Source organism: Abramis brama (assembly GCF_963993115.1).
Source record: "Abramis brama genome assembly, chromosome: 16".
Taxonomy (NCBI): Eukaryota; Metazoa; Chordata; class Actinopteri; order Cypriniformes; family Leuciscidae; genus Abramis; species Abramis brama.
This window is the reverse complement of record NC_139978.1, coordinates 9,545,419-9,572,305: the sequence shown is the minus strand read 5'-3', so window position 1 is coordinate 9,572,305 and position 26,887 is coordinate 9,545,419. Positions and strand designations below refer to the sequence as shown.

The window sequence follows — 26,887 nt, the reverse complement described above, 5'->3', positions numbered from 1 at the left end:
CCAGAACATGAACGATAATGTAACATTTCAGCTATTTTTAAATACAGCATCCCTAGTCATGCTAATAAAGCTCTTTTGAATTGAATTAAGTACAAAGTTGATATAAAATAAGCTATATATATATATATATATATATATATAAAATTTTAATTGTATATTTTATTTGTATCCTATTTTTAATCACTTAGCACCCTATTGCAATACTATTTTATTGTTATTGCTATATTGCATATTTCTTTTCTTTCCATTATTTTTTTTGGTATAAAACATTTACATTTTTACATTTAGTCATTTAGCAGACACCTTTGTCCAAAGTGACTTACAAATTAGGACTAAAATAAGCGAGTAATGTTGAAGAGACAAAAACAACGCAAGTGCTCAAAATACAAAGTTCAGGTATTGCTCAGAGTAGCAAATGCCAGACAAGGGAGGATTAAAGGAAAAGGATTTTTTTTTTTTTTTTTTTTATTAGGTCAAGTGCTCACGGAAGAGATGAGTTTTCAGTTTTCTTTTGAATGTTGTCAGGGATTCTGCATTCCAGATGAGGGTGGGGAGATCATTCCACCATCATGTAACCATGAATGAGAATGTTCTGGAGAGTGATTTTGTGGCTCTCTGTGATGGTACCACGAGCTGTCACTCGTTGACCGATCGTAGGCTTCTGGTAGGGATGTAGACTCGTAGGAGCGAGTGAAAGTAGGAGGGAGCCTGTGGTAGTTCTGTAAGCAAGTGTCAATGCCTTGAACTTGATGCGAGCAGCGAGTGGTAGCCAGTGCAAAGAGATGAACAGAGGAGTGACATGGGCCCTTTTGGGCTCGTTGAAGACAAGACGAGCTGCAGCATTCTGAATCATCTGTAGAGGTTTAGTTGCACATGATGGAAGTCCAACCAGAAGAGTATTGCAGTAATCAATGATTGATGATTAATCTAGCTAGATAGTGAAGTCGTGCTGTAGAGACAGATTGGCAGGGAGGACGAGAAGCTCAGTCTTTGCCAGGTTGAGCTGCAGGTGATGTTCCTTCCAGATGTCCACCAGACAGCTTGAGATACGTGCAGCTACTGTGGGATCATCTGGTTAAAATGAGAGGAAGAGCTGTGTGTCATCAGCATAGCAATGGTAAGAGAAACCATGTGCCTGTATGATGTGTCCCAGTGATGTGGTGTAAATAAAGAAGAGGAGGGGTCCAAGAACTGAACCCTGAGGAACCCCTGTGGTCAGTTTATGTGCTTTGGATACCTCACCTCTCCATGCGACCCTGAAGGATCTACCTGTGAGATAGGACTCAAATCAGTGGAGAGTACCACCTGTGATGCCCAGTGATGAGAGGGTGGACATAAGGATCTGATGATTCAGTGTCGAAGGCAGCAGACAGATCCAGGAGAATGAGAACTGAAGATTTGTAAGCAGATTTTGCGATCCGTAGGGCTTCTGTGACCGACAGTAATGCAGTCTCGGTTGAATGCCCTTTCTTGAAGCCAGATTGGTTGACATCAAGCTGGTTGTTCAGAGACAAGAAGAATGTAATTATTTTGGTAATTTAATGTAAATAATTTTGGGAATTGGTGTATATGTAAATACAAAGCTGTATATCATTAAAATCCCATTTATATCTAAATGTCTTAATTTTATACTGTCAAAACATTATCTCTCCAGCAGTCATCTCATGAACAAAATATTTAACAGACACCAAACCAACAAGGAACAAAAATAAAGCAGGCTTTATTCATCAGTGAGAGATTCGGAACAGGAATAGGGAATGGTTTCAATGTAAGGATGATGTGTTTTTTTAGATAAATCCCATCATTGACTTCTCCCACAGCATTATAAAGGAAGCACTCAACGACCATAGATGAGACAGACCCTGGCTAGTTGTGAGACCGACCCAAACTACCCCCTTCCCCTTTGTCATGTAAATATGTTTTTGGCACTGTTGAGGAGACCTGGTTGAAGTGTGATTTTATTGTTAATGGCCCGGCCCTGTTGTCCCACACAAAGACGGGCTTTAACATTGACCCTAGAAGCCTCCCACTGAGCCCAAACTCTTCCTGCACTTCAGCTGAAAGAGCCCTTTTGTCTGAGTGGGACACGGTCCAAGAGATGGGGGAAGGGGTTTCTGGGTTAGGATGTGGGTTAGGGTAAGTAACAATAAAAAGACAAGGGGAGTACACTCATAAGGAATTTGCATTGAGTAGCGTGCCCTTTAAGGTGTTGGTTTAGTATCATAAACTCAAAAAGCCCTTTATGATTCAGGAAATGTCCTGATTTCAATTCTCTCTGAATTTAAAATGAAAAAATGTTCCAAGCTTTAAAAAACATGGGTCAAAATTTATTGAAGGATAAAAAAAACCCTCAACAAGGCTTAACAAGGCCCTTTCAAAAGGCTGATCAACAATAAAAAGCCTTGTTCTTCAGAATATATAAAGAATACATGTTTGTTTCTGTCTTGAATGTCAAGTTTGTCTTTTATGGACATTTGCAAGAGACATATGAGCTAATCATGAAATCGGCTTTGAATCAGTGACGACTTCTAACCTTCACTTCTGCTGTAATTAACATTGTACAAAATAAAACTACAACCTTGTTCAACCAAGAATTTTTCACTAATAATCAGTTAATCCAACAAAATTACTACAAAAATTTCAAAAGGATGTGATTTGCAAATGGAGATCATGAATGCTAAGTCATCCAAAATGGCTTGTCTATTTACTTTAAAGCAAAGGTCATGTGTCTTTGCTGATGTGTAACAGTACAAAATATATCACATATCACATTTCTCCACACTGGGCAATGACAATGGGCAGCTTGGGCTTGTTGTTGGGTCCTGTTGGTACATTCTGTAATGGAGAATTATGGAGAAATACGATTAATGTCACAAAAAGCACTCAGGTTCCAGGTCTATTTATCTGACATTTTCTATTTATCTGACTATAGATGTAGTCTTATTATTATCATTTTATTTTAAGAGTCAGCCGGCTGCATTTAAGTGAATATTTTCAGGAATATTTCCAGGTTTTTTTTCTCTTGGTTAAACACTCAAAGAGACCAATTAAGTACTGTGAAATCCATCTCATACCTAACAACAAAGAATTCTCTCAGACTCTAAGGTAAGTGCTGACATATCCCATTTCTTAATTTACTTTAAGCACAGCAGATCTCTTGCCACACTAGTTAACTTATAAATCTTCAACAGGATCACTAATAAATTCCTTTGAAAGGATTATCAAACTTGAAATTAATCAACTTAAAATATCGTCGTCTCACCTCAATTTTCCTCATGACGAGCAAACCATCCACCACTTTTCCTGTAAGGAAAACCCAAAGCAGTTAATGGTGTAACCAGTGATTGAGTTCTCTCAGTACAAAATCAACACAGGACTTGTCAAGACTTACCAAATACTACATGCTTCCCATCCAACCAGTCACACTTTGTGCAGGTAATAAAAAACTGACAGCCATTTGTTCCTGGTCCACTGTTGGCCTATCGGGAAAATACAAACATTAAAGTCTCCTTTGGAAATAGCAGAGAATAAAGAATCTGATAGGTAGATGGAGTGTGTTTATCCTATAGTATCAATGTACTGTATGTTTGCCTGACTTCTCAGGTGCTAAAGGTCTTGCCAGTCACTTTGTCAGGAAAATGAGAAACAAATTCTAAAGTTACATTAAACATTAAATTGGCTTTATTTTATAATGTATATGTCTATATAGTGTTCTGTTTGAAGCATTTCTGTGTAATACAATCTTAAAAGCCTAATTTGGCGAATCCCTCAAAATTGGTCAAGAATATGTCCAGGTCATGTTTAACCCAAAACCAAAAGAAAAAAAGGTAACACTTTATTTTACGGTGTCTTTGTTACGTTACATGTACTTACCGTAGTAATAACAGTAAATTATGCAAAATTACATGAAGTAACCTTAAACCAAACCCTATAGTAAGTACATGTTGTTAATTAATATTACTCAGTACTTAAATATATAATTACAATGTAACAAGGACACAAAATAAAGTATATGCGAAAAAATATAATAACCCTCCTTTTTTGAGTTTTTTCCGCATTAGATTTGGAGTGAAATGGAAAATCTAATTTTTTTCCACAAGATTTTGGGCCACTTTGACGTTATAACAGTACTCTGACCGAGAGTCAACTTAAACAGAATTTAAGCACTGTTAATCTAACACTGCTGATAAAGCATACTGTAAAGGTACAGCAAGAGTTTCTTTACAGGGCCAGTGTGTATAGATTTACCAGTGACAGGAGTCCTGGGCCAGAGTGTTTCATTCTGAAGTTCTCATCTGCAAATGGTCCCCTGTAGATACTGCAGATGCCAGTGCCGTCACCCTGATAGACAAGAATATAACATTTAAAACCATTCACATTTAGAAGATCTGAATCACTCAAACTGTTAAGAACTACATGTCAAGAGATAGTTGTGTGTCTGCAGTAGGTTCATATGACCACTAGAGGCAGACAAACAGACACAAGGAATGTGCTGGATTGTCTGAACTGGCTTTTTTTTTTTTATACCCACCACTTTATTAAAACACTTTTAGCAAAGTTTTGTTTAGTATCATATTTGATACAGCAGGCTTATATGACTCATGTATTATATAGGAGAATATGGAACTTATATTCAAGGAGGAAAAACATTTATTACTTGTTCAGATGCTCAGATTGATAAAAAATACACAATTTGGTGAAGCTGTTGATATTTATATGGCTGAAAACAGATACAATTCTGATAGCGGTCACGTAAATCAATGAGATCTTTATAACAGTATGGCAGACTATTTACAAAAATGCATATAAACATCAATTGTCACTATATATCTCCAAATATGTCTAAGTAAGATTAATTTTAAATGCTTAGTTTTATGATCAAATTCAGTCGTTTTTATTGAGGTGGAAAAACATAAAATGAAATGCAATGATAATTGAGAGATGAACACAAACTTTCCTCAAAAGCTTGATGTATTATATTTGATACTTTTATTTCTAAAAAATGATATGGATTATCAAGTAAACCTAACCTTGCTTCAGTCCAGTAAGTGTTCATCTTAAAATATTAATAACAATATAAAAGTAATGATTATGTTCACTTTATAAAAATCAGTAAAGATTGTTCATACTTACAATTAACTCAAATATTTGAAAACAGAAAATTTGCATCATATCAGTAGATCACTGAAGAAAGTATGGAAATTAATTTGACAGAGTTAAAATTAACTTTATGCCAAAGTTACTGTAAAATAACTTTTACAGAACTTTTTACATAGTACTGCATTGTGGTTGCTGCTGTTTCCCCCCGCCTTCCTTGTCCTGTCTCACCCGCTTCTCAAGACTGGACCCTAAGTAAATTCATCTTTGCTGATGACTGGTAAGGCAAGGCACATGGAGTTTAAAGGCAACTGCAAGACCTCTGGGAGGAGCTCTCTGCATATTTTGCTGTTTCTCTTGTTGTGTGTTAGGGTTGTGTGTGGAGCAGTACTGGACTCGTGATTGGTCTACTAGTACAGTGGTTCCTAACTCGGATTCTGGAGTCCTGCCAACTCTGCACATTTGTATGCATGATCCCTAACCAAACACACCTGATTCAACTTGTCAGCTCACTAATAGACAAAAAATTGGCTTTTCATAACCACCTTTTTCCTAACAAGCCTACTGTGTTTAAGATTATGGGAGGAAGTTCTATTCAAAAAGATTTCATTTCAAAGCATAAGGTTGCGCTACAAATAGTCCTTATCTGTTAGTTTGACTAAATTAAATGAAAAATTTCCTTCATGTTCAAGAGAATAACGTAACGCTTTTTATTTTAATGTGACATGGTACAACATCCATGGCAAGAGCTCGTTTCAGTTGCTGCATTATTTTCCTCCTGATTATTTCCCTTTTTTCCTTTGTATTCCGCTGTAACACTATGAAAAAATACAACATATACAGCGCACTTGTGATCTGCTTTCTGTAAGTTTAATCTAGAATATATCCCATTAATAATTTACTGGAATGCACTAAGAATCTCTTGTTTTTTTCCCCAAATCCTTGCGTCTCTTTCCAGGTTTGTTTTCACACAGATGCTTTAAAATGTAATTGTCCCCCCCTTTTCATTTCTAATCACCATAAGCAGTGTTTACTGGAATATTTCTAAAGCAGGTAAATACAATATTTACAGTCTGTCACAATGATGGAGAGCACTTTGAATTATTATCACTCAATGTTCCAGTTAAAGAACATATTTGATTAAGGCAACGTGTTATATTTAATGTCTGTAATATTGCTGTGGAAATAATCAGGGGTTATTCAGGGGTCTGTGGAAGTAATTAGGGCCCGAGCACCGATGGTGAGAGGACCCTATTGTTTTTGCTCCGTTTATTCTTCTTCTTCTTCTCCAAAGTGAATCGCTTTTTAGAGGGCCTTAACATGCTCGAAAACTCATGAAACTTTGCACACGCTTCAGAAATTCGGTAAATTATTGCCCCCACATTTTGCCCCGGCTCTAGGTTTCACGTACAGGTATGAAATTTGGTACATACATGTAATGACCCAATACCTACAAGAAAGTCTCTAGGAGCGCAGCCCTAAACACAACAGGAAGTCAGCTATTTTGAACTTCCTCCTAGATTTTGTGCATTTTTCGTAATTTCCTGATGTTGTACTTTAACAAGCTCCTCCTACAGTTTTGATCTGATCCTCTTCAAATTGGGTGAGTGTAATCTTAAGGCCTTTGCGACGTTAAATTGCGAAGATCTTGAGTTTTCGTCGAAGGGTGTGCCCTCGGCGGCCTGACAAATGTTCACCCAATTTCGGCCTTCTGGTGATATATACATACAACCGGCACATCCGGGAACTTAACTGTCAATTTCGTAACCGCCCCTTTTTAGGGGAAAACAAGCCAGACTTCCCATAGACTTCAATACAAAATAGCGGCACAAAACAACGTCCGTACACAGCCGGCAGACGTGTATAACTTCAGAAATTACTTAGATGAAATATATCGAGTAATTATATGTCCACCCTGCCTTCCATAGAGCGTGAACGATACATTTATAAACTTAATTTGGGCAACTTAAAAACAAGTCCCTTTCATTCTACCAGCGTCAAAATGGTCTAACAACCCCACCCATTGGCCAGAAGTGTATTACCCGGACATTTACTCGTACCTCATCGAGTCACCAGGTAGCCAGTGAATGATTTTACTTCGGTTTTAAGAAGTAAACATCTTTAAATGTATAATATTATGTCTTTATATTTAGAGTAGCTACTGAGTGCACTTTTCTGTCCAGCCATACAACTAGCCTGATTTAGCTTTCGATAGCATCATCCCCGTAATTCATGATATTTCCATAACAGCAAGATATTGATGATGATGGCAGGCAGAGATGGGCATAAATACATGGAAATGTATTTAAAATAAAATAAAAATACAAAATACTGTGTGGAAAAATTTAATTAAATACAAATACATAATAGGGGTAGCCTACTGTGTGAAAAAAAAATGTTTAAATACAAATTACATGTTTGTAAGGGTTAGTACACGTCCTCAATCCGATACTGTGTATGGCGCTCGCCGGATTGTTTTCCCCTAAAAGTGGGCGTGAACCTTTTCAGAGACGTTCTATGACGCTACGCCGGTTGTATGTATGCATGATCAGATAAGTTCAATATTAATGTTGCTTCCAGTTCCGATGTTGCTAGGCAACCACAGACAGCCTGCAGTAACTTAGGCATACAATTTCCAATCTGCCCCAAACTTCACATGTTTGATAAGGGTCCTGTCCTGAACACATGACCATGCTCATATTTGGTTATAGCAATAGCGCCACCTGCTGGTAGCAGGAAGTGTGGCAAATACAAAACGTGCTCGAAAAATCATGAAACTTTGCACACGCTTCAGAAGTGGTGAAAATTTACGTGTGATGTGGTTTTCAAAATTGGGTGGGGCAAAATGGTTTAATTATTGCCCCTACATTTTGCCCCGGCTCTACGTTTCACGTACAGGTATGAAATTTGGTACATACATGTAATGACCCAATACCTACAAAAAAGTCTCTTGGAGCGCAGCCCTAAACACAACAGGAAGTCAGCTATTTTGAACTTCCTCTCAGATTTTGTGCAGTTTTTGCCATTTCCTGATGTTGTACTTTAACGAACTCCTCCTACAGTTTTGATCTGATCCTCTTCAAATTTGGTGAGTGTAATCTTAAGGCCTTTACTAAAGGCGCCGGGTGGCGGTGGCAGGGGTGCGAGGGCCCTTTTCATCGCTGCTTGCAGCTTTAATTTGTTAATGCTTTTAAAATGTCCTTTTAATGTTCGATGGTTGAGGGGTGATTAGAATATCATCTCATTGTACTCAGTTTTTGAAAATGCACATTGCATTATAGAGCGAATATTTTGCTGATTGTTTACAATTTAACAGTTACTAAGGTAATCCCATAATTAACGCAAAGAGTCATGGGCCGTAGGAAACTGTGGATAAGGGAGGCATACAAAATGTGCACTTTTGGCAGATCCACTGATCTACTATACACCCGTCTGCGTTGACTGAGTGTATAATAAAACACCTTTTGGAAATATTAATCTGACTTTGGAAACTTTAGTGGATGTATATAATGCTTATTCTTGCTTTACGGTTCTATAGGGAGCGCATTGTATTTTTCTTTATTCAGCAGCTTAGGTGATTTTGTTTTGAAAGCTAGTTATTTCTGTTTGTTGTTGGCTTTGCTCACCCCTTAAAAATAAAAATAAAATTGGTATTGGTTTAAGAAATAAAGTGAAAATGTAAAAAGAATTCGCCATGTCAGAACTTAAAACTTAATGTATATTGATTTAATTTTTTTAAATTGATTTAAATCTGACAGCTCTTCCTTGATCTATACAGACAACGTCAGAAATAGTTTGCATGTGTATTAATGGGAAATTAATATCAAACAAATACAGAAGCTGGATTACTGCTAATATAAGGGCACATCCTTATTTGATTTGATGGATGTCATGTATGGCAGTCAGTACACAGAGTGCAAACATTGTTTGCACAAAAAAACAACCTTCTATAATGTCAAGCAAGCGAAATTCAACTCCATTGTCTGGATCACAAGGCAAAACTTACATTGACAAAATCGCCACCCTGAATCATGAAGTCCTTTATCACCCTACCAAAAGAACAGAACATACATTAGAATTAGTGTGATGGACATGAGGATTTACTAGCAGGTTGAAAATTAAAAGTAACATAGGCAATTTTTGTGAGATTTTAAACAGTTTTTGTGATATCGTACACTTACTGTAATGTACGCAGTAACAGGGGCACTCCAGTAAATGTATTATGTAATTGTGATTTTTTTGTCATTATACTTATTACATTGATTGTGATATTAAAAATGTATATTGTTCGATATAAATTTCTGATCTAGAGGTAATATAGTGAAGGTGGTGGATTCTGGAATCCATTGCCGCTTCAATGCATTTCTAATAAGTGATTATAATTAGGTATTAATCAATATTTTTCCTTCTAAACATCAAATGAGTTGAATGACTTATTTAAGCATATGAGATTTATGTAGTTATAGAATTAAATGTCCGTTTAATGGAATGTACACTCCCCATATTTTTGAAGGGCACATAAAACATGTTAAAACAAATTTACTCTTCTAGCTGACAAGACAGCGAAGGTCACAGGGGCCATGTAGACTTAAAGCATTACTTTTCTCTATTCAAACTAGAGAATAAGAATAAGTTTCTAGTTAGAGCTCAACCAACCCCACCCTTGGAGAAGCTGTGTATCCTGTGCATCTGTGTGTGTGCTAGTATTCTCTGTTACAGGTCCTGTATTGGTAGAGTGGACAACTGGCACCCTGGGGAGATGAAATTACATGTTTTCTTCGATTTGCTGGTGCCTAGAAACGTAGTTCTGTGACCTCGGAGGTTGGGGTCGGGGAGTGATGCAAGTTAAACAAAAACCTGGTAAAAACCCCTTAGAATATGTTAAGCGTTTCCGTACAGCATATGAATATTACTGTGCTGCTAAAAATAGTGAAGATGATTATGATTCGGCTATTGTGATTGAATCCGCCATCGGAGGATTATCAAAAGTATACAGAGAACTGCTTATCAGTGGCTCTGTATACATTCCTAATTGGGACACATTGATTTGACGGTGTGCTGCAAGTTGTTTACAAGCTCACAATGATCAAACTATAGGCAAAGCGTCTGCTGCTCTAGAGGCTGAAACCAATTCATCAGATAATATAGAATGTTTTCGATGTGGTCAGAGAGGACACAAGTCCCATGATAGTTCTAAATCAAAGCGTAAAAATTGTGGTAAATCAGGCCATCTGGCAAGATTCTGTAAAAGATATGTAAAACTTATTCACCCAGGGTGAATAAAGAAACAAAGTAGCAGACACTCTTGAGCTTGTGTTAGGTGAGGATTAGGGGTCAGCGGCCTCCTGTTCTTGTGATAACACTGTCCTTTCATTTATGAATTGTACCATAAATCTGTTCCCGTCCCTGTCACTCTTGCAAAACTCTGGCAATGTTTATTGGACTGAATGTTGGGTTGGTGAAAATACGGTAGGCCTGTGCTTGGCTGTAATGAAACGATTCGCTTATCTGAATCTGGCCCCCACCATGACTTGATGTGCTGTGACTGAAACTGCCAGTGTAACAGAGACTCGATCTGAGTGGAAATTTTTAATGTCTAAATCAACTGATGTGTGGGCAAAAGTCAAATATAAAAATGAAGTTTCTTTGCCCCAAGAGTCTCTCTCTCATTCAAAGTCAGCTAAAAGCTGCTATCTGAGCCTGTGTCATAAGTAATACGTTATTTATAGTAAAGCAGAGTGTTTCAGTTGAAAATCAAAGACACATAGGTGTTAAAAGAAATGATTGCCATTAAGAGGGCAATTTGTAGTTAAATGTTTCTGTGGCGAGGGGGGCATGGTTCCGCGAGGTCTGTAGCGGGAGAGAGAGAAGGGAGACGTGTGACAAGTGCAAATGACGAACACCTGTGTCTTGTTAACATAATATAAGCCGACGGGGGGTGAGAGAGAGAGAGAGGACGACTGGGGACTCGTATGCAGCGTGACAGTGGCAAGTGAAGGCTGTTGACAGCGGGAAGAGTTTATGTGAACCAGAGAAAGCTGATGCAGCGGTAAGAGCTTGTGTGAACTGTCAATTAATTTTCTGTGCTGTAGTGAAGCGCTACGGTGAACGCGCAGTGGGCGCACCTTTTGTTTACTTTTCTTTTGCTTTAAATAAAGAGCTGTACGAGTCAAAGTCACGCCGTGAGACTTCTACCTTCTCACACACACTGACTGAACCTCATCACAGTTTCAAAGTAAAACTCAAGGACTTTAAAGAAGTCTTTAAAATAATAATACAGACCTCAACTGATAGGTGGTGACATTTTTGACTAATTTATTCTATGGCCAGAACGTTTTTTTGTCTCATCTTTGTCTCCACCATGATACAGGGCCGATGGCTCTGGTTACAGAACAATTCACTGAATGGATGGGTAAATTCACTGAGTATAATCTCAGCATTGCTATGTAGCTGCTTTGAAGGTCTCTAATAGATTTTTCTGTCCTGATTGTGTGTATATTGTGTCACTAACCTCTGGAATTAGTGTTTTATCATTACAGATAGGTTAAGTGAAACTACAAACTTCAAAGAAGCGATAATTCTGGGTGAATCTGATGAATAGATGATACAGAACATGGGACGAGCTTTTAAGTGGATTGGTTATCCAGCTCTGTCTGCTACTGGTAATTTAGGACTACTTTTGTGATGTTGATTTAAATTACTCTCTGGATTAGGATGTTTAAGTGTATTTATGTAAATCGGAAGAGTGAAATTGATGATTGCGTCCATTATGGGTTAAAAACCCTTGTCTAAATTCAACTGAGGGTCTAAATTTGAATATGATCAACTATGTGATCCAAAATGGTAAACGTAAGTAATAGACTTGACGGCAGAGAAGTGACGGCAGTGACACATTGGCTAAGTTACCATTCAAAATATAAGTAGTGAGACTGAGACAATACTGATAATACTTTTTGCATCTGAAGACAAACAATTTGATAGAGGAATACAGTGACTTAAAGCAGTTAAAATTAATGTTATGAAAATAAAAATTCTGATTTATGGAACTATTTATGAACACCTGTTGTCAAATTAAGTTAATGTTATTATGAACTTCGACAGTGCTTTTCCAAATGTAAAACTGTTTCAAAACAGTTTTAAAGAAACTGATGATGCCTTATAGTAAAAATCTGTATAATTTATAGTGATATGGAAGATTATGAAGATCTGTCAGTTCTTGTTCAAATGATAACTTATAAATCCATCTTGTTGTATTATAGAATAAATTGGAAATCATAGAGTCATTCATCTAAAATTTTGAAGCAGCCTCAATTGGTAGACCAGATGTAGTGTTTAGGACCTCAAATTGGTCTTTATGGGGGGACTGAAGGGGGTGGATTCTGGAATCCACTGCCGCTTCAATGCATATCTAATGAGTGATTATAATCTAGGTATTAATCAATATTTTTCCTTCTAAATGTCAAATGAGTTGAATGACTTCTTTAAGCTTATGAGATGTATGTAGTTTGTGTATGTGTAATTTTCTAGTATCTAAAACTGTCTTCAATTGAATGCACTTCTGACTCCGGGTCTTCATTCATCATATCTGGTCCTGGGTCTGTAACTGTTTTGTCCCCAACAATAGCCTAGGACACATGTGTCAAATTCCTCTCCTGAAGGGCCACTGTCCTGCAGAGTCTAACTCCAAAACACCTGCCTGGAAGTTTCTAGTAATCCTGAAGACCTTTATTAGCTGGTTAAGGCGTGTTTAAATAGGGATTTGAGCTAAACTCTGCAGGACAGCGGCCGGCCTGCAGGAACTGAGTTTGACACTCCTGGCCTAGGATTATTTTGGTCTATAATTGACTCAACCTAAACGTGACTTGAAAACGACAATATCATAGTACTGTTTTGAATTGCAAAACATCATTCAAGGTGTATTTGCATTGAAACTTTGATCATTGAAAAAATTACTAAATATTTGAATACTGTCTGCAGGACATAAGCCATATTCTCCTGTACTCCAAAGTCTTAAATGACGTTTCACAGTGAAGCAGCTCACCAATTCCAGAAGCTAAAGAGGCTCCCCACACAATGACACTCTTCCTCCATTATTCACCTTGCTAGAGATGCATTTATTATTATATTTCTCAGTAGATTTTTTTAAAGACAGCACTCTGGAGCATCACTCTGGAGCATCACCATGCAACTCGTGTTTCATTGTGATTCATCACTCCACACACAACTTTCCATATTCTGCCAAAGACTTCATTTTGTTTTTTGATGTTTTTGTTTTTTTTGAGACAGCAATGGCTTTTAAGTAGTGAAGTATAAGTAGTGAATATTCTAATAAATTTTGCTATCTACATATTTGTTAATATTGAGTAAAGCATCTCACCTATGAAATGTGCAGCCTTTATAGCCCACAGGAACTCCATCCTTCCTACATTGAACAAAAGCAGCACATGGTCAAAGTACATGCAAATAAACAAAACTAGAAAGAGAAAGAGCTGTTTAATCTGTAGCCTTATCCAGCACATGTGTCTTATAAGATGATTTGAACACACTCAAAAGCATCAGTCACAATAACACATACATTTAAAACAAAACAAAAAATGTAATATGAGTATATGGTAATATACATTCAGCCATGCATGTGGTTAAAGTACAACAACCCTTAATTAACCCACTGAAATCTGAGACTGACTTACTTGAATTCACCAGTACAGAACTGCCTGAAAGACAGAAAAACAGATTCACATGTCTCTTATGAGGACTGGCACAAATAAACCAAAATCTAGAACTTACATTTAGAAGAACCAATAAATTGCCATGCAAGTAGTAAAGAAAAGGGTTAAACATTTTACATAACACACACAGAGTATTTTCTGGTGTTTATACATAAATGGATTGAGGAATCTTCTTACCGAAAATTTTCCGCAGTCTTTGGAACAATGTCAGCAAAAAGCTCTATCTTCATTCTGCCAACTTCCTAAATAAAAATAAAAAATAAAAAAAGCTGACTCCAAACATAGAGGCAAATATTCACATTTAAATTGACCAAGTCACATTCAAACAATGAGATGGCATTCTGTGTATGCTGTGTATGCAGTTTTGTTCCAAGGGAAGGGGTTTCATTACACATGTTTGAATTAGAAGCAGTAACAGGTATGACAAGAATAACTGCTAGAGAAGATCTACACCTGTTTCTACACCATTGCCTCTTTAGCCCCACCCGCCGATTCACGCGTGTAGGAGTGAGTAAATACCAGAGAATCACAAACACAGGATTTCTCTAGCAGCAAAACAATAGAGATACATCTGAGGATTACAAGACCTTTTGCAGTGCAGTTGTGGAAAATCAGTCTTTCCATTGCCATCCTTGCGATCTTGAACTTTATTTTTACGAAAATTCTAGATTGCATCAGTAAGACACCGTTCATTTTCATACTGGTGAATAATTTTTAAACAAGACACAGTTCACAGTTCTAGCTCTAGCTAGAGACTGAAAGTAAAAGTTGATGCAGTGCCGACTATATTGAATCCGACAGTAATGTTACAACACACAAGTGTGAGTAAGCTTTTACCATGTGTCACCATTGTTTTGCTTTTACAGATGATTTGATATGTAGCCTACTACTACTCACTTTACTGAAAGTTTAATGATTAATAATGACAGTGCAACAATATATATATATATATATATATATATATATATATATATATATATATATATATATATATATATATATATATACACATACATACAGTGAGGAAAATAAGTATTTGAACACCCAGCTATTTTGCAAGTTCTCCCACTTAGAAATCATGGAGGGGTCTGAAATTGTCATCGTAGGTGCATGTCCACTGTGAGAGACATAATCTAAAAAAAAAAAATCCAGAAATCACAATGTATGATTTTTTAAATATTTATTTGTATGATACAGCTGCAAATAAGTATTTGAACACCTGAGAAAATCAATGTTAATATTTGGTACAGTAGCCTTTGTTTGCAATTACAGAGGTCAAACGTTTCCTGTAGTTTTTCACCAGGTTTGCACACACTGCAGGAGGGATTTTGGCCCACTCCTCCACACAGATCTTCTCTAAATCAGTCAGGTTTCTGGGCTGTCGCTGAGAAACAAGGAGTTTGAGCTCCCTCCAAAGATTCTCTATTGGGTTTAGGTCTGGAGACTGGCTAGGCCACGCCAGAACCTTGATATGCTTCTTACAGAGCCACTCCTTGGTTATCCTGGCTGTGTGCTTCGGGTCATTGTCGTGTTGGAAGACCCAGCCTCGACCCATCTTCAATACTCTAACTGAGGGAAGGAGGTTGTTCCCCAAAATCTCGCAATACATGGCCCCGGTCATCCTCTCCTTAATACAGTGCAGTCGCCCTGTCCCATGTGCAGAAAAACACCCCCAAAGCATGATGCTACCACCCCCATGCTTCACAGTAGGGATGGTGTTCTTGGGATGGTACTCATCATTCTTCTTCCTCCAAACACGTTTAGTGGAATTATGACCAAAAAGTTCTATTTTGGTCTCATCTGACCACATGACTTTCTCCCATGACTCCTCTGGATCATCCAAATGGTCATTGGCAAACTTAAGACGGGCCTTGACATGTGCTGGTTTAAGCAGGGGAACCTTCCGTGCCATGCATGATTTCAAACCATGACGTCTTAGTGTATTACCAACAGTAACCTTGGAAACGGTGGTCCCAGCTCTTTTCGGGTCATTGACCAGCTCCTCCCGTGTAGTTCTGGGCTGATTTCTCACCTTTCTTAGGATCATTGAGACCCCACGAGGTGAGATCTTGCATGGATCCCCAGTTTGAGGGAGATTGACAGTCATGTTTAGCTTCTTCCATTTTCTAATGATTGCTCCAACAGTGGACCTTTTTTCACCAAGCTGCTTGGCAATTTCCCCGTAGCCCTTTCCAGCCTTGTGGAGGTGTACAATTTTGTCTCTAGTGTCTTTGGACAGCTCTTTGGTCTTGGCCATGTTAGTAGTTGGATTCTTACTGATTGTATGGGGTGGACAGGTGTCTTTATGCAGCTAACGACCTCAAACAGGTGCATCTAATTTAGGATAATAAATGGAGTGGATGTGGACATTTTAAAGGCAGACTAACAGGTCTTTGAGGGTCAGAATTCTAGCTGATAGACAGGTGTTCAAATACTTATTTGCAGCTGTATCATACAAATAAATAGTTAAAAAATCATATATTGTGATTTCTGGATTTTTTTTTTTAGATTATGTCTCTCACAGTGGACATGCACCTACGATGACAATTTCAGACCCCTCCATGATTTCCAAGTGGGAGAACTTGCAAAATAGCAGGGTGTTCAAATACTTATTTTCCTCACTGTACATACACTTCTGCCAATGCCACGGTGTCAACTATAACTGTGGTAACTAACTAACTAACTAACTAACTAACTAACTAATATTGGTTATTTATATGGTTGGTTATTTATAGTGGTTATTTATATATTAGCACTTCTGCCTATGCCACGGTGTCATTTTTGATGCATACAACTCCTCAAACACGGCACGGTTGATGATTTTTCTATAACTGCACAACTTTAAAGTAATTCCAGGTCTGGAACGCAATTCAGTTCCATATCACTCCATCACATTATTTTATATATTTTGGAGAGCCATACAGCCAGCAGCAAAATAACCACAACAAAACAAAGATTATTATGAGAAACAATAGGATAAAATGAAAATATTTACTATCTCCTAAACACAAACACACACACACACACACACACACACACACAAAGAGGTGTGTTTAGTACCAAAGTAGCATTGTAGTGTTGTAAAGTTTTCTTTGTTCGAAGCAGAGACCAGTGAGACAGTCGGGATCGCGTTCAACGGAAGTTATTCTTTATTGAGAACTCCGCTGTACGCGGCTGTAGAAACGTCCAACATGATCTAACTCAAACATTATACATTTACAGTTTATATACATTTAGGGGCAGGAACCGAAAAAGACAGGTTTAGGAACTGGTTTTAGACTGAGAGCATTGCCCACCCCAATCCACTCAGCATATCTATTCAAACACTGAGACCCGAGTACAGGACTGGCTGGACTTTCTTGCTAAAACACAAACTCCAAGAGTTTCAGTAAAACAGGACTGACCAGAGTCGTTTGCTAGAAAACTCTGATAATCATAATTTATACCTAACCTTAACATGCTAAATTCAATGAAACATTTTAATACATTTGCATTCCCACAGTAGCTATTCCAAACATTGCTTTAAAAAAACATGATATATCTCCTAATAATCCTTCGAGCTCTGATCTCCACCCATAGCACAAGGGAAGCTAGTCTGGACAGAAAAACAAAGACATTAAGTTGCATTACGAGTTGCGTTACTAGTTAAATTACACAATCTCACAAGCAATTATCTTAATACCGGCTTTCAATTCATAATTTAGAGCATTAAGAAAAGCATAAACCAAAAACACGCTCAATCCTCACTTAAAGATGTTAATCTTCAGATGGATTGCAAAACCAGATATGAGTGCTGTAAAAAGGCAACACAACTTCCAATATATTCTGTCTTGTTCTAAAAAGAGGGTCACATGAGCAGAGTCCAAAAAAGTCAGGACCGCCTAGTTATTGTCCAGGGAAAGAATGAATGTACCGGTAAATAGGTGTGGTTTAAAGAGTGTGCTCTGACATCTCATTTACTCACCTAACAAGACTAGGTTACAGACTCAGTTAAAGATTCTCTTGCTAAGGATGGAGCTCATGAATGTTTATCAAGATCACGACAACTACAATTTCAGAAGGTATTTAACTGGATTTTATTACATTATTATACTGCCATCATGTGAACATTTTATATTACATGACTGCATGGGATAGATCTAGCTATTTGGAAAACTTGAAGAAAGAAACACTGCTTTAAACAACATCTTTACAATTTTCTTTGAAGGAAGTACCTCTGTCCATTTGTAAACAAAACTAAAGTGGCAGACCACAAAATCCTGCTTGTCAGGTTTGACCAGAGAGGCAAAGGCATTTTCATAGTTTAACATTTACATACCAAAAGGTTTTTTTTTAAAGACTTACATCAATACATTTACTATTCATTCATGTTGTTTGAGCTATACATGGATGTTAATGTCACAATGTGCAAAAAAAACTTTTAAAGTTAAGAAACTAGGCTAGCTGTTAATATTTAATGTTAATATAAAACTTTAGATTGTGGCATAGATTTTTAGGGATGCACCGATACCGATACCACGCAGCATGTGTACAGTGTTTGTGTCCAGACAAGGAAACACTGACAACAGAGTATGTATGTAATGGGAAAAAAAGAAGGCTTCTAAAGTAAATGTATCTAATTAGTGCAATATTAAACAAAATATAGTAACGCCTATATAGCAGTGAAAAGTAAAAAGAGGTATAGAGTGGTGCAGCAGGTACTACATCACTTTGAAGGCCAAACCACGAAAGTGAGTTAGCATTTTAGCACTTCCAGTTCCATCTTCCCGAAGTCAATGTTTTTTGTTGTTGTTTTTTTTATGGGATTTTGGTTAAATGGCTAAAATAAGGTCTATAGTGAACACAAGCTCAAGACACTTCCACATTTTATTCTACGACAAAAAATACATCAGTATTAACCCACTAGTGCTTTTTTGAAGCTGAAGGCTAAATAGGAAAAAGGCTCAAACGTGCAGGGAATTTTTTTTTTTTATAAAAACTGAAAGTTGTTGTAGAAGCTTAGTGGTGCTGACGTTGAATTTGTGGGACCGTGGTGTAGTTCGTTTAAAGCCTACCTTTAGCTTTTTACTTCTGGTGACTGCATTTAGGCTTCAAAATTTAGGAAAGTTGTGTTCATCAGTGATAACTATCTTGATGGACAAAACGTGCAAGTATCATAAAGTTTTGTTGGTCACAGAGCTCGTTTTTAGCGACAATCCAAAAGCCTATGGGAAAATCCACCACTTTGTTAACGTTAACTGACTGTAAAGAGAGGAGCGCGAGAGAGAGAGAGAGAGAGAGAGAGAGAGAGAGAGAGAGAGAGAGAGAGAGAGAGAGAGAGAGAGAGAGAGAGAGAGAGAGACAGACAGAGCTTCTGTCGCATGCTCTTGATTGCTGGCCGTTTACTCAGCACACGTGTCATTTTGATTAAAACTAAATCGTATATGCAAAGTAAAACATGAAGTGTTTTGTGATTTATGTATGACGAGTGGTTACCTACATTATTACAGGTTTGTTGCAGGTGGCAAACATCCTAAGCATGCGCCCCAAAAAACGCGTATCAGTGTTTGCCGCTGTCTCAGACAGCGCACGAATACTAAATTTAATTATATTTCACTTCTTGCCCTTGAATGGACGATTTCAAACAAAATGATATAAAAACACCCGTCTTGGCGAGTATCCCAGTAAACAAAGTCGGTTATATCTCAAGTGAACAAAGACCGTGGGATCGGTCTTAAAGGGACAGCAGCCTAATAAACCTGCTGCTGTTTTAATGTTTATCAAACAAAGGACAAAGAAATCACTCACTGCTCTTGATTGAATAACTTTACAAAATTCCATCTATATTTAATTTATACAGTGATAATTAGCATGCAGTGCTATACACTGACCCAATTCTTAGCACTGAGCCCTGCTGCTGCTCTAAATATGCACTGTACTAGTAAATGAAAGATTAAATATGATAGAGCAATAGAATGAAAGTAACAGAAGCCCATACAATACATTTTATCAGGATTAATTAAGCAAGAAAATAACTGAAGGAAATATATTTGCTAAACAAATTAAGCCAACTAATATGATTAATATTCTTTTGGTTTATCTACCCAATATATTTAAAAATTACAAATGCAGTGAAAATACAGGTATCGGACTCATTCTGGAAAAAATTGGCATCGGTGCCTCCCTACTTTTTCAGCTTTTTTTAACAGTGACATAATTTCTCTTCATATCCACCATTTCTGTTTGCTTCTCTGACCATTTCTGGACACTGCAAGTGGTGTCAGGCCTATTCGCAATGTTCTCCTGTGTTGTCGCAGACTTTTTGCCATCTACATGTCACAATAACAAAAAAAGACAAATTATGTTTTTATTGCCCGTTTTAAACCATAGACCGCCAACAATATAATTATCTTATCGAGACTTAACGGAGTTCACCACAAACAACTCCATGTATGCTCACTAGTGCCCCTGTTATCAAACCAAGTATATAAGATGCTATTAACAATCATGCTGTCTATAGCTTAAAGTCCCCCTTTAGTCAAATATTTTATCCTGTAAAACTCAACATCAAAATGGCATATTTAAATGACTTTTTCTTGTGAAATAAAATGTATTCATGCCTTAAAATAGCTTGAATGTAACTCTACACCCTTGCTTCATTTAGTATATGTGGACCCATGAATATGAAAATAAGCCCCGCCTCCACTCACTCATACATACAGGGTCGTCTACAAGTCGATGTATCAGAATAGTAATGTGTTTTATGAATTGCTTTCTATGACGTCGGACATTAATAATGTGTTGCTAATGTTACATGAGTCGGACAGCTGCCTTCTAAAAGTCAGCATCCTTAGAAACGCTTTGAACAACTTAGAACGTCAGTGGAGAAAGGCATAGGCCTACAGTTCATCGTAACATCCTAATATACATCATATACATAATTCACCCGGCTATATTGCTAAATCAATGTGCTTGATTTTTCATATCAACAGAAAAATATAACCTGGTAACCTGGCTTCTCTTGAGACCCCCGTTTCAGAGCGGTCATAGTAATGATATGCTAAAGCCCGCCGGCACGCTGACCTGATTGGTTACAAGGTAGTTTGTGACGTAAGAAACACAGGCGATTTCAAACTGCATTTTTCAGACTGTCTTTTTTTCACTGCAGTTTTAAGGAGAAAATACTCAGCAATGGTGTTGACTTATGAATTTGCTAATGGTTTAACTTAAAACATTAAAAACACCACATAGATATATAGATATAAAATTAAAAACTTGATTTTTCACCACAGGGGGTCTTTAATTTTATATTGGTGCATATGATGTTTTTAAATTTCAAAACATTTGCTTAGTGTCACTGTTAGACTATGAGAGATGTCTTTTATTAACTTTGACCATTCATTTGATTATTTTGTGTTTTTAGGGTGAACTGAGACCAAATGTTCAATCTGCACTCATCAGCGATTATGATGGCTGTCATCTTGTCAAAGGGGATAAATGAGAACTTTCCCCATGATGAGACCCTGCAGTACCTGTTAATTCTGTGCACCAAAGTTGCTTTGAACACATTCGTATTGTCTTTCTGGAGACATAGCATTCTCAATTCACTCCTGGGGCTCTGCAGTGTCTCGATATACGTGGCAGACGTGCTGTTGGTCTGTGCGGTCTCCAGCGCATGGCTCTTCAAAGAACACCTACCCACCTCTACCTGGATGTGCTTCATCCTGGCTCATGGATCGGCTGTCTACGCCCTGCTTCCTCTACTCATTCTCATCGCTGGGGCGTTTGACTACGCTAGCTACCCAAACCTAGACATTACCCGTAGCTCTCGGAGCAGGCTTGTTAGTTACTGCATTACGGTTGTGTTTATGTGGGCATCAGCCTTTGTTTTCACCTACCACTTCACAGACACACAACCTACAGAGATTTACAAAGACAAGTTGAGTGTGCTAGTGTGTCCCGTTCACGGATCTAACGTAGTGTTTCAATTTAATATGCAGATATCTATTGCAGTGGGTCTCATACTTCTGCTTCATTTTAAGAAACTGACTGGTTGGATCAGTAGAGCCAATAAATTGACAGAGCTGACAAACACAGTGTTTGTTTCTGATCAAGACTTCACTTATAGTCATTTTGGGGAATATGGAAAATCAGAAATTCAAGAAAGTTCCCCTCCTCTCTTTGTCAGTCTGACTCTAGGTTTTGCTGTGAACTGGGTGCCCTACCTGTTGATGTGTTTGACATGTGCCTTGGTGGGTTTTATGGTGCCATCTTATGCCAGTGTCAACCTTCTGTGGATGGCCTGTGCCAACAGTGCACTGGTTGGCATTGCTTTTTGGTTCAGAAGTGACAGGATTGGACCTTACAGCAAACTCCCAGATGACACTTGTTTTTGGAACACCTACTGGCACTTGAGCAAAGAAACATTACCAACTTTGGACAGTGGACACAAAGCTGCCTACAAGATTAATTGTTCACAAGCCCACTACGCCTTTTCAAGAGATCTAGTCTAACAAGTTTCAAGGCTGGTATGATACTCTCTTGCAAACATACATGTTATGAGCAAGTTCAAATAGCTCTGTTCCAAAGTCACAATGAAACGGATGTTGCAACAGATCTTTCTTTTTTTTAATTTCTTTTTTTTATGTAGGGACATGCTTCTATCCATCGGTTGTTGATTGGACTTTTGAGATGTAGCCGTTGCACTCAAAAATAAATGTGAGCTTGAAGTTAATTGTGGAGGGTTTAAGTGGATTTAATGATGGAAGAAGTCCAGAGAGAAGTCATGGTTTCACTAAAGAATTTGTTATTTTGATTGAAATATTACTAGGTCAATTTAAAAAAAAAAAAATTATAAGTATACATGGATAAGTCATTCACAGTAAGATCTAACAAGCACTTATAAAATAGATGAATTTAAGCAGCATAATTGTGCCATTTTCTAAGACATCTCATTTAAAATTTAAGCCAGTATCAAATGTATATTTCATGTATATTTCATGTATTGCATTGCTACAAGCTAAATTAAAAAATAAACATCCAACATGACATAAGTCAAGACAAGAGAAATGTTTGATATACTTAAATGTCATTTCACATATAAAAATAATCAATGAACATTTGGCTATTTTGAATATTTGTATCTGGTGATCGGGTGTTTGGAGAAAAAAAAAACATTTGATTTACTAACGTCAGAAAAATAGAAAGAGATAGCCTACACATATCAAAACATATCACTCTCACAACAATGTGTTGTTAGAATTCAAAAAATGTTACCGGCCAACTGGTTATCAACACCATTTCATATGCTTGCCAATGCAAATTTTTACTTTCAATTGTTGTTTGGCAAGTGCTAGAAAAAAAGTTAGGTGAACTCAATAACTGATTATATTAAGCAGCAGAACTCAAATGGAATGAGTTACAGGAGATTTATCCATAAGGAGAGTTTCCATCATGCTATTTTCCTGACTGTTAAAAGAGTAAATATTAAAATTAATAGTGTTATATTATGTGTTTTTGTTCAGGATTAATATAGGGGGTGATCTGTTAGTGTTTAATGCTCGTGAGTTTTGGGGGGTACCATTGTGCTGAAGAGTAGAGCCTGAAGTTAGAACGAGGATTGGCCAAATAACATGAATTCTATATGTTGTTTTATTTAAAAAGCAACAGCTGTGCAATTCAGCACAGTCTCTGCTAATTACTTTAGTACATGCAGTTGTGCTTGTTGCTAATAGCAGTTAACAGTAAAAGAGTTGAGTTAAATTAAAGAATCCAATTCTTTAGAAGAATCTGAAGTTTCAGCTACACAAAGTATATAAGTTGAATTATAGTTTAATATATATTATGTGGACTCAAATTGAATAAGTTCATTTGCATTTAAAGAAAGGCCATTTTGAACTGCGTTTCTAAACACACTTTATGAAATTTGTTTATATGAAATGTTTTCAATCTAATGCTTTTACAAGACTTGACTCGTTGTGATGTAGTCATACAAATAATTAACCATTTGCATAACTTTAACACAAGTTTTTATTTCTCAAATAATAAAAGCCAACAGAGCTTTTGCCGAAAAGTGAGCTATTATCACAAACTATACATAATATAGCCTAATATCTGTTTTTAACCTAGCCATTATAAATAAATAATATAAAGTTATTTTTTAATTTTATCTATGCTGATTATATGAAAAGTGAACAGCGCATGAGTAAGATAGGATCATTAGATGCGCAATATATCGACATATGGAGTGGATCAGACATGATTTTGACCACTTCATTAAGTTTTGTTTTGTACAAAACCTTTCTTTAAAGTTTATTTCGTTTTAAATTAAATTGTATCTTAATTTCGCCAGCTCGATATTGCATTACACGTGAACTGGAGCGCATCTTATAAATGAATGTATATATATATGTGTGTGTGTGTGTGTGTGTGTGTGTGTGTGTGTGTGTGTGTGTGTGTGTGTGTGTAAAGCTTGAAATACTTGCAAAACAATTAAAAACTAATAGACACAGACTACTCTCTTAATCCGTATAAAATGTGCATTTCTCTCTGTAGACACGTTCACTACATTTTTGTGTAATTATATTTATTAAATGTGTAGAATACTTTCCAAACCGTTACATATAGTAGGCTATTATTTTAAATGTTACATAGAATTATAAATTCAGACGTTCATGATATAAAAAAATAAACATATTAGAATAACTTTTAAAATGGAGTGAACATGGAGCAGTTTGGAATCTGGAATGGAATCCACCAAGTGCACGACTACAATGGAAAGAGCGGTAGCGGAAGATTAGACTGGCCTATCTACAACACATCCTGACGTCACATGTCTTTACGGGATGTGTGTGAACGCACTCACAGATTCCGGAAAATCACTGGCAGTGTGAATTAACCAAAATCAAACGATCCCGGGATTTTATCCATGTATTTTCCAGAATCTCTGTGTGAAAGGGGCTTTAGAGTGCAGACACGTACGTGCTTTGCTTTCGCTCCACTCCAGGCTTCGATCACATCCCCCTCAGCAGGGTGAATACACCTCATCTTTCCTTAATTTAAGACCTATTCAAACTGAAATCAAGACATTTATTACACTATTTGAGAAATGTAAGCATATTTACGGCCTTAAAATTATGAAAAGTGAATTTAAGACATAAGGACAGGCGGGCCTGTAAGTATATTTTATTATTTGTTAAAGTATTCGCTATTGACTGTTCAAATATAGAGTTTTGTGCAGTATAGAGTAACGCATATTGTTTGTCGTTCTTGCGATCAACAGTGCAGAGATGGATTTATGTTTACAAAAATAGTATCCTCTGTACTCCGCTTATAAAAGATGACATACAGTTGTAATCGAAATTATTCAACCTCCATTGCAAATCAGGTTTATTGGCAAAATTTACAGATTTTCAGCTGTTTGCAATGAACAAATCAAACAAAAAGTAATTTAAATAGCTCAACACAACAAATGTTCAAGTGGTTTCCCCAAATTCAAGTGAGAATGAAACTTTTAATGACTTCTGCAGTCTCAAAATTATTCGATATGATAAAAATCGTGATAAGATATTTTTATATCGCCATATCGCCCACCCTTAATTACTATTGCTTATTCTGAAACAAGTCCTAACCACAAGTTTTAGACCTCACTGACAAGCATAAGCTATTGGATGTCAATCATAAACAATTACTGTACCAATTTAATTGTAACAACATTATTGTTCATTTTTACAATACTGTTGTTTGTGCCCTATCAAAATTATTCAACCCTACAGAGTCTGTAAAAATGTACAAATGTTAGCTTTTCTAAGGATCCAGAGTTATTATAACACTTTAGTGGCATATTAAAAGTGATAGTCAATATATAATGTAATATTATATATTATGTATTATATTATAATACAGCTGTGCCATAATTATTCAACCCCTATTCAACATTGCTGTTTTTTAGGGATGCACCGATATGAAAATATTGGCTGATACCAATAATACTTTATGTTTGAAAGCCAAAAACCGATATATTGTCCGGTAAATCTAAATCCAAATTTTTATATAATTTTTGAGAGCCTGATTACAAAAACAAAAGTCTCACCATCCTTCTCATTATAATTTTATGTAGCCAATTATGACAGAACATTTTTAACTTTCTGCATTTTCCCCTTTTGAAGTGATTCCAATCATATTTCAAGCAATTCAGAATCGTCATGGTGAACATTGTTCATCTGAAGTGTCTCAGCTGAAGGAAATAATCCATTATTTATCAGTTTAAATTTTTTATATATATATATATATATATATATATATATATATATATATATATATACAACCTCTATTCAACATTGCTGTTCTTTAGGGATGCACCTATATGAAAATATTGGCCGATACCGATAACCGAAAAAAAATATATTAAGAAATAAAGAAAGTGAAATGGTCAGGCAACCAAAGTTTAAATATTTGGACCACTTGAGATGGAATGACACTTGATTATCAAGCAGGAGAGTTGAGACCATAAGCATTTTTAGAAATCAAGCGAGAGTAGCATCTTGGCCAACTTGACAGCTTACTCTGATGCCCCAAATGCTATTTTTTTTCTATTTAAATAGATAGCGCACATGTTTAAAAAACGGCTCTAAGTAATTTAGTGTCCGTTAGCTGATCTGCTAATGAAGACAACAATGTGAATTTAAACTTACTTGCCCTCCAATGGTGACGTCGAAAAACACTATCGGGTTATTGGGATTTGAAGGCTGGACGTTCATGGCTATTTTCAGGCGTATATCACTCCAGACTGCAGAAATATGAGCTATTAATGTTTCCCAATTTTTACACACATGAGTTTCGATTCAAAAACGTTCACCCATGACGTCACTACGGTAACCAGGAGGACTTTCTACGGATACAACCGAGGGACAATTACGACTCAGAGAGCCGAATCATCCATTCAGCCGCATTTGGACCTCGGGACTTTTTTTTCCTCTACAATAGACGTTTGTACACAAAAAGTATAATCGTTTAAATCTACTAGTTCCGAAAAATGTGAAATATAATTAGATCCAGACCCTTTTTAATAAAGGGTCAAATAC

At 36.8% G+C, this 26,887-nt stretch overlaps 2 protein-coding genes across 4 annotated transcripts; one reads left to right on the top strand and one right to left on the bottom strand.

Moving 5' to 3' along the window:
- Nucleotides 1-1,700: 1,700 nt before the first annotated feature.
- Nucleotides 1,701-26,669, bottom strand: ppih (peptidylprolyl isomerase H (cyclophilin H)). 2 transcript variants are annotated; one of them, XM_084086834.1, is made up of 9 exons: nt 26,498-26,669; nt 14,004-14,068; nt 13,788-13,811; nt 13,475-13,519; nt 9,104-9,146; nt 4,249-4,341; nt 3,392-3,479; nt 3,263-3,303; nt 1,701-2,835 (listed from the first exon to the last, which is right to left on the bottom strand). In XM_084086834.1, the coding sequence occupies exons 1-9, from the start codon at nt 26,561-26,563 to the stop codon at nt 2,767-2,769; spliced, it is 534 nt and encodes a 177-aa protein (XP_083942960.1). In that variant the 5' UTR covers nt 26,564-26,669; the 3' UTR covers nt 1,701-2,766. The 2 variants fall into 2 exon arrangements, with proteins under 2 accessions (XP_083942960.1, XP_083942961.1); XM_084086835.1 differs by having other exon boundaries at nt 14,004-14,064; nt 26,498-26,640.
- LOC311065950 (putative G-protein coupled receptor 160) lies at nt 11,060-22,920 on the top strand. 2 transcript variants are annotated; one of them, XM_084086833.1, is made up of 2 exons: nt 11,060-11,146; nt 21,229-22,914. In XM_084086833.1, the coding sequence occupies exon 2, from the start codon at nt 21,245-21,247 to the stop codon at nt 22,316-22,318; it is 1,074 nt and encodes a 357-aa protein (XP_083942959.1). In that variant the 5' UTR covers nt 11,060-11,146; nt 21,229-21,244; the 3' UTR covers nt 22,319-22,914. The 2 variants fall into 2 exon arrangements, 1 of the variants encoding a protein (XP_083942959.1); XR_014602998.1 differs by lacking the exon at nt 11,060-11,146 and adding an exon at nt 17,791-17,887 and having other exon boundaries at nt 21,229-22,920.
- Nucleotides 26,670-26,887: the final 218 nt, after the last annotated feature.

Excerpts from the sequence above, each read along its gene's own strand:
- LOC311065950 (XM_084086833.1), top strand. The coding sequence starts at position 21,245 with ATGTTCAATCTGCACTCATCAGCGATTATGATGGCTGTCATCTTGTCA.
- ppih (XM_084086834.1), bottom strand. The coding sequence starts at position 26,563 with ATGAACGTCCAGCCTTCAAATCCCAATAACCCGATAGTGTTTTTCGAC. Across the intron at positions 13,812-14,003 it reads AAGACTGCGGAAAATTTTCG|GCAGTTCTGTACTGGTGAAT; the intron begins GTAAGAAGATTC and ends TCTGTCTTTCAG. Across the intron at positions 3,480-4,248 it reads GCCCAGGACTCCTGTCACTG|GCCAACAGTGGACCAGGAAC; the intron begins GTAAATCTATAC and ends TTTTCCCGATAG.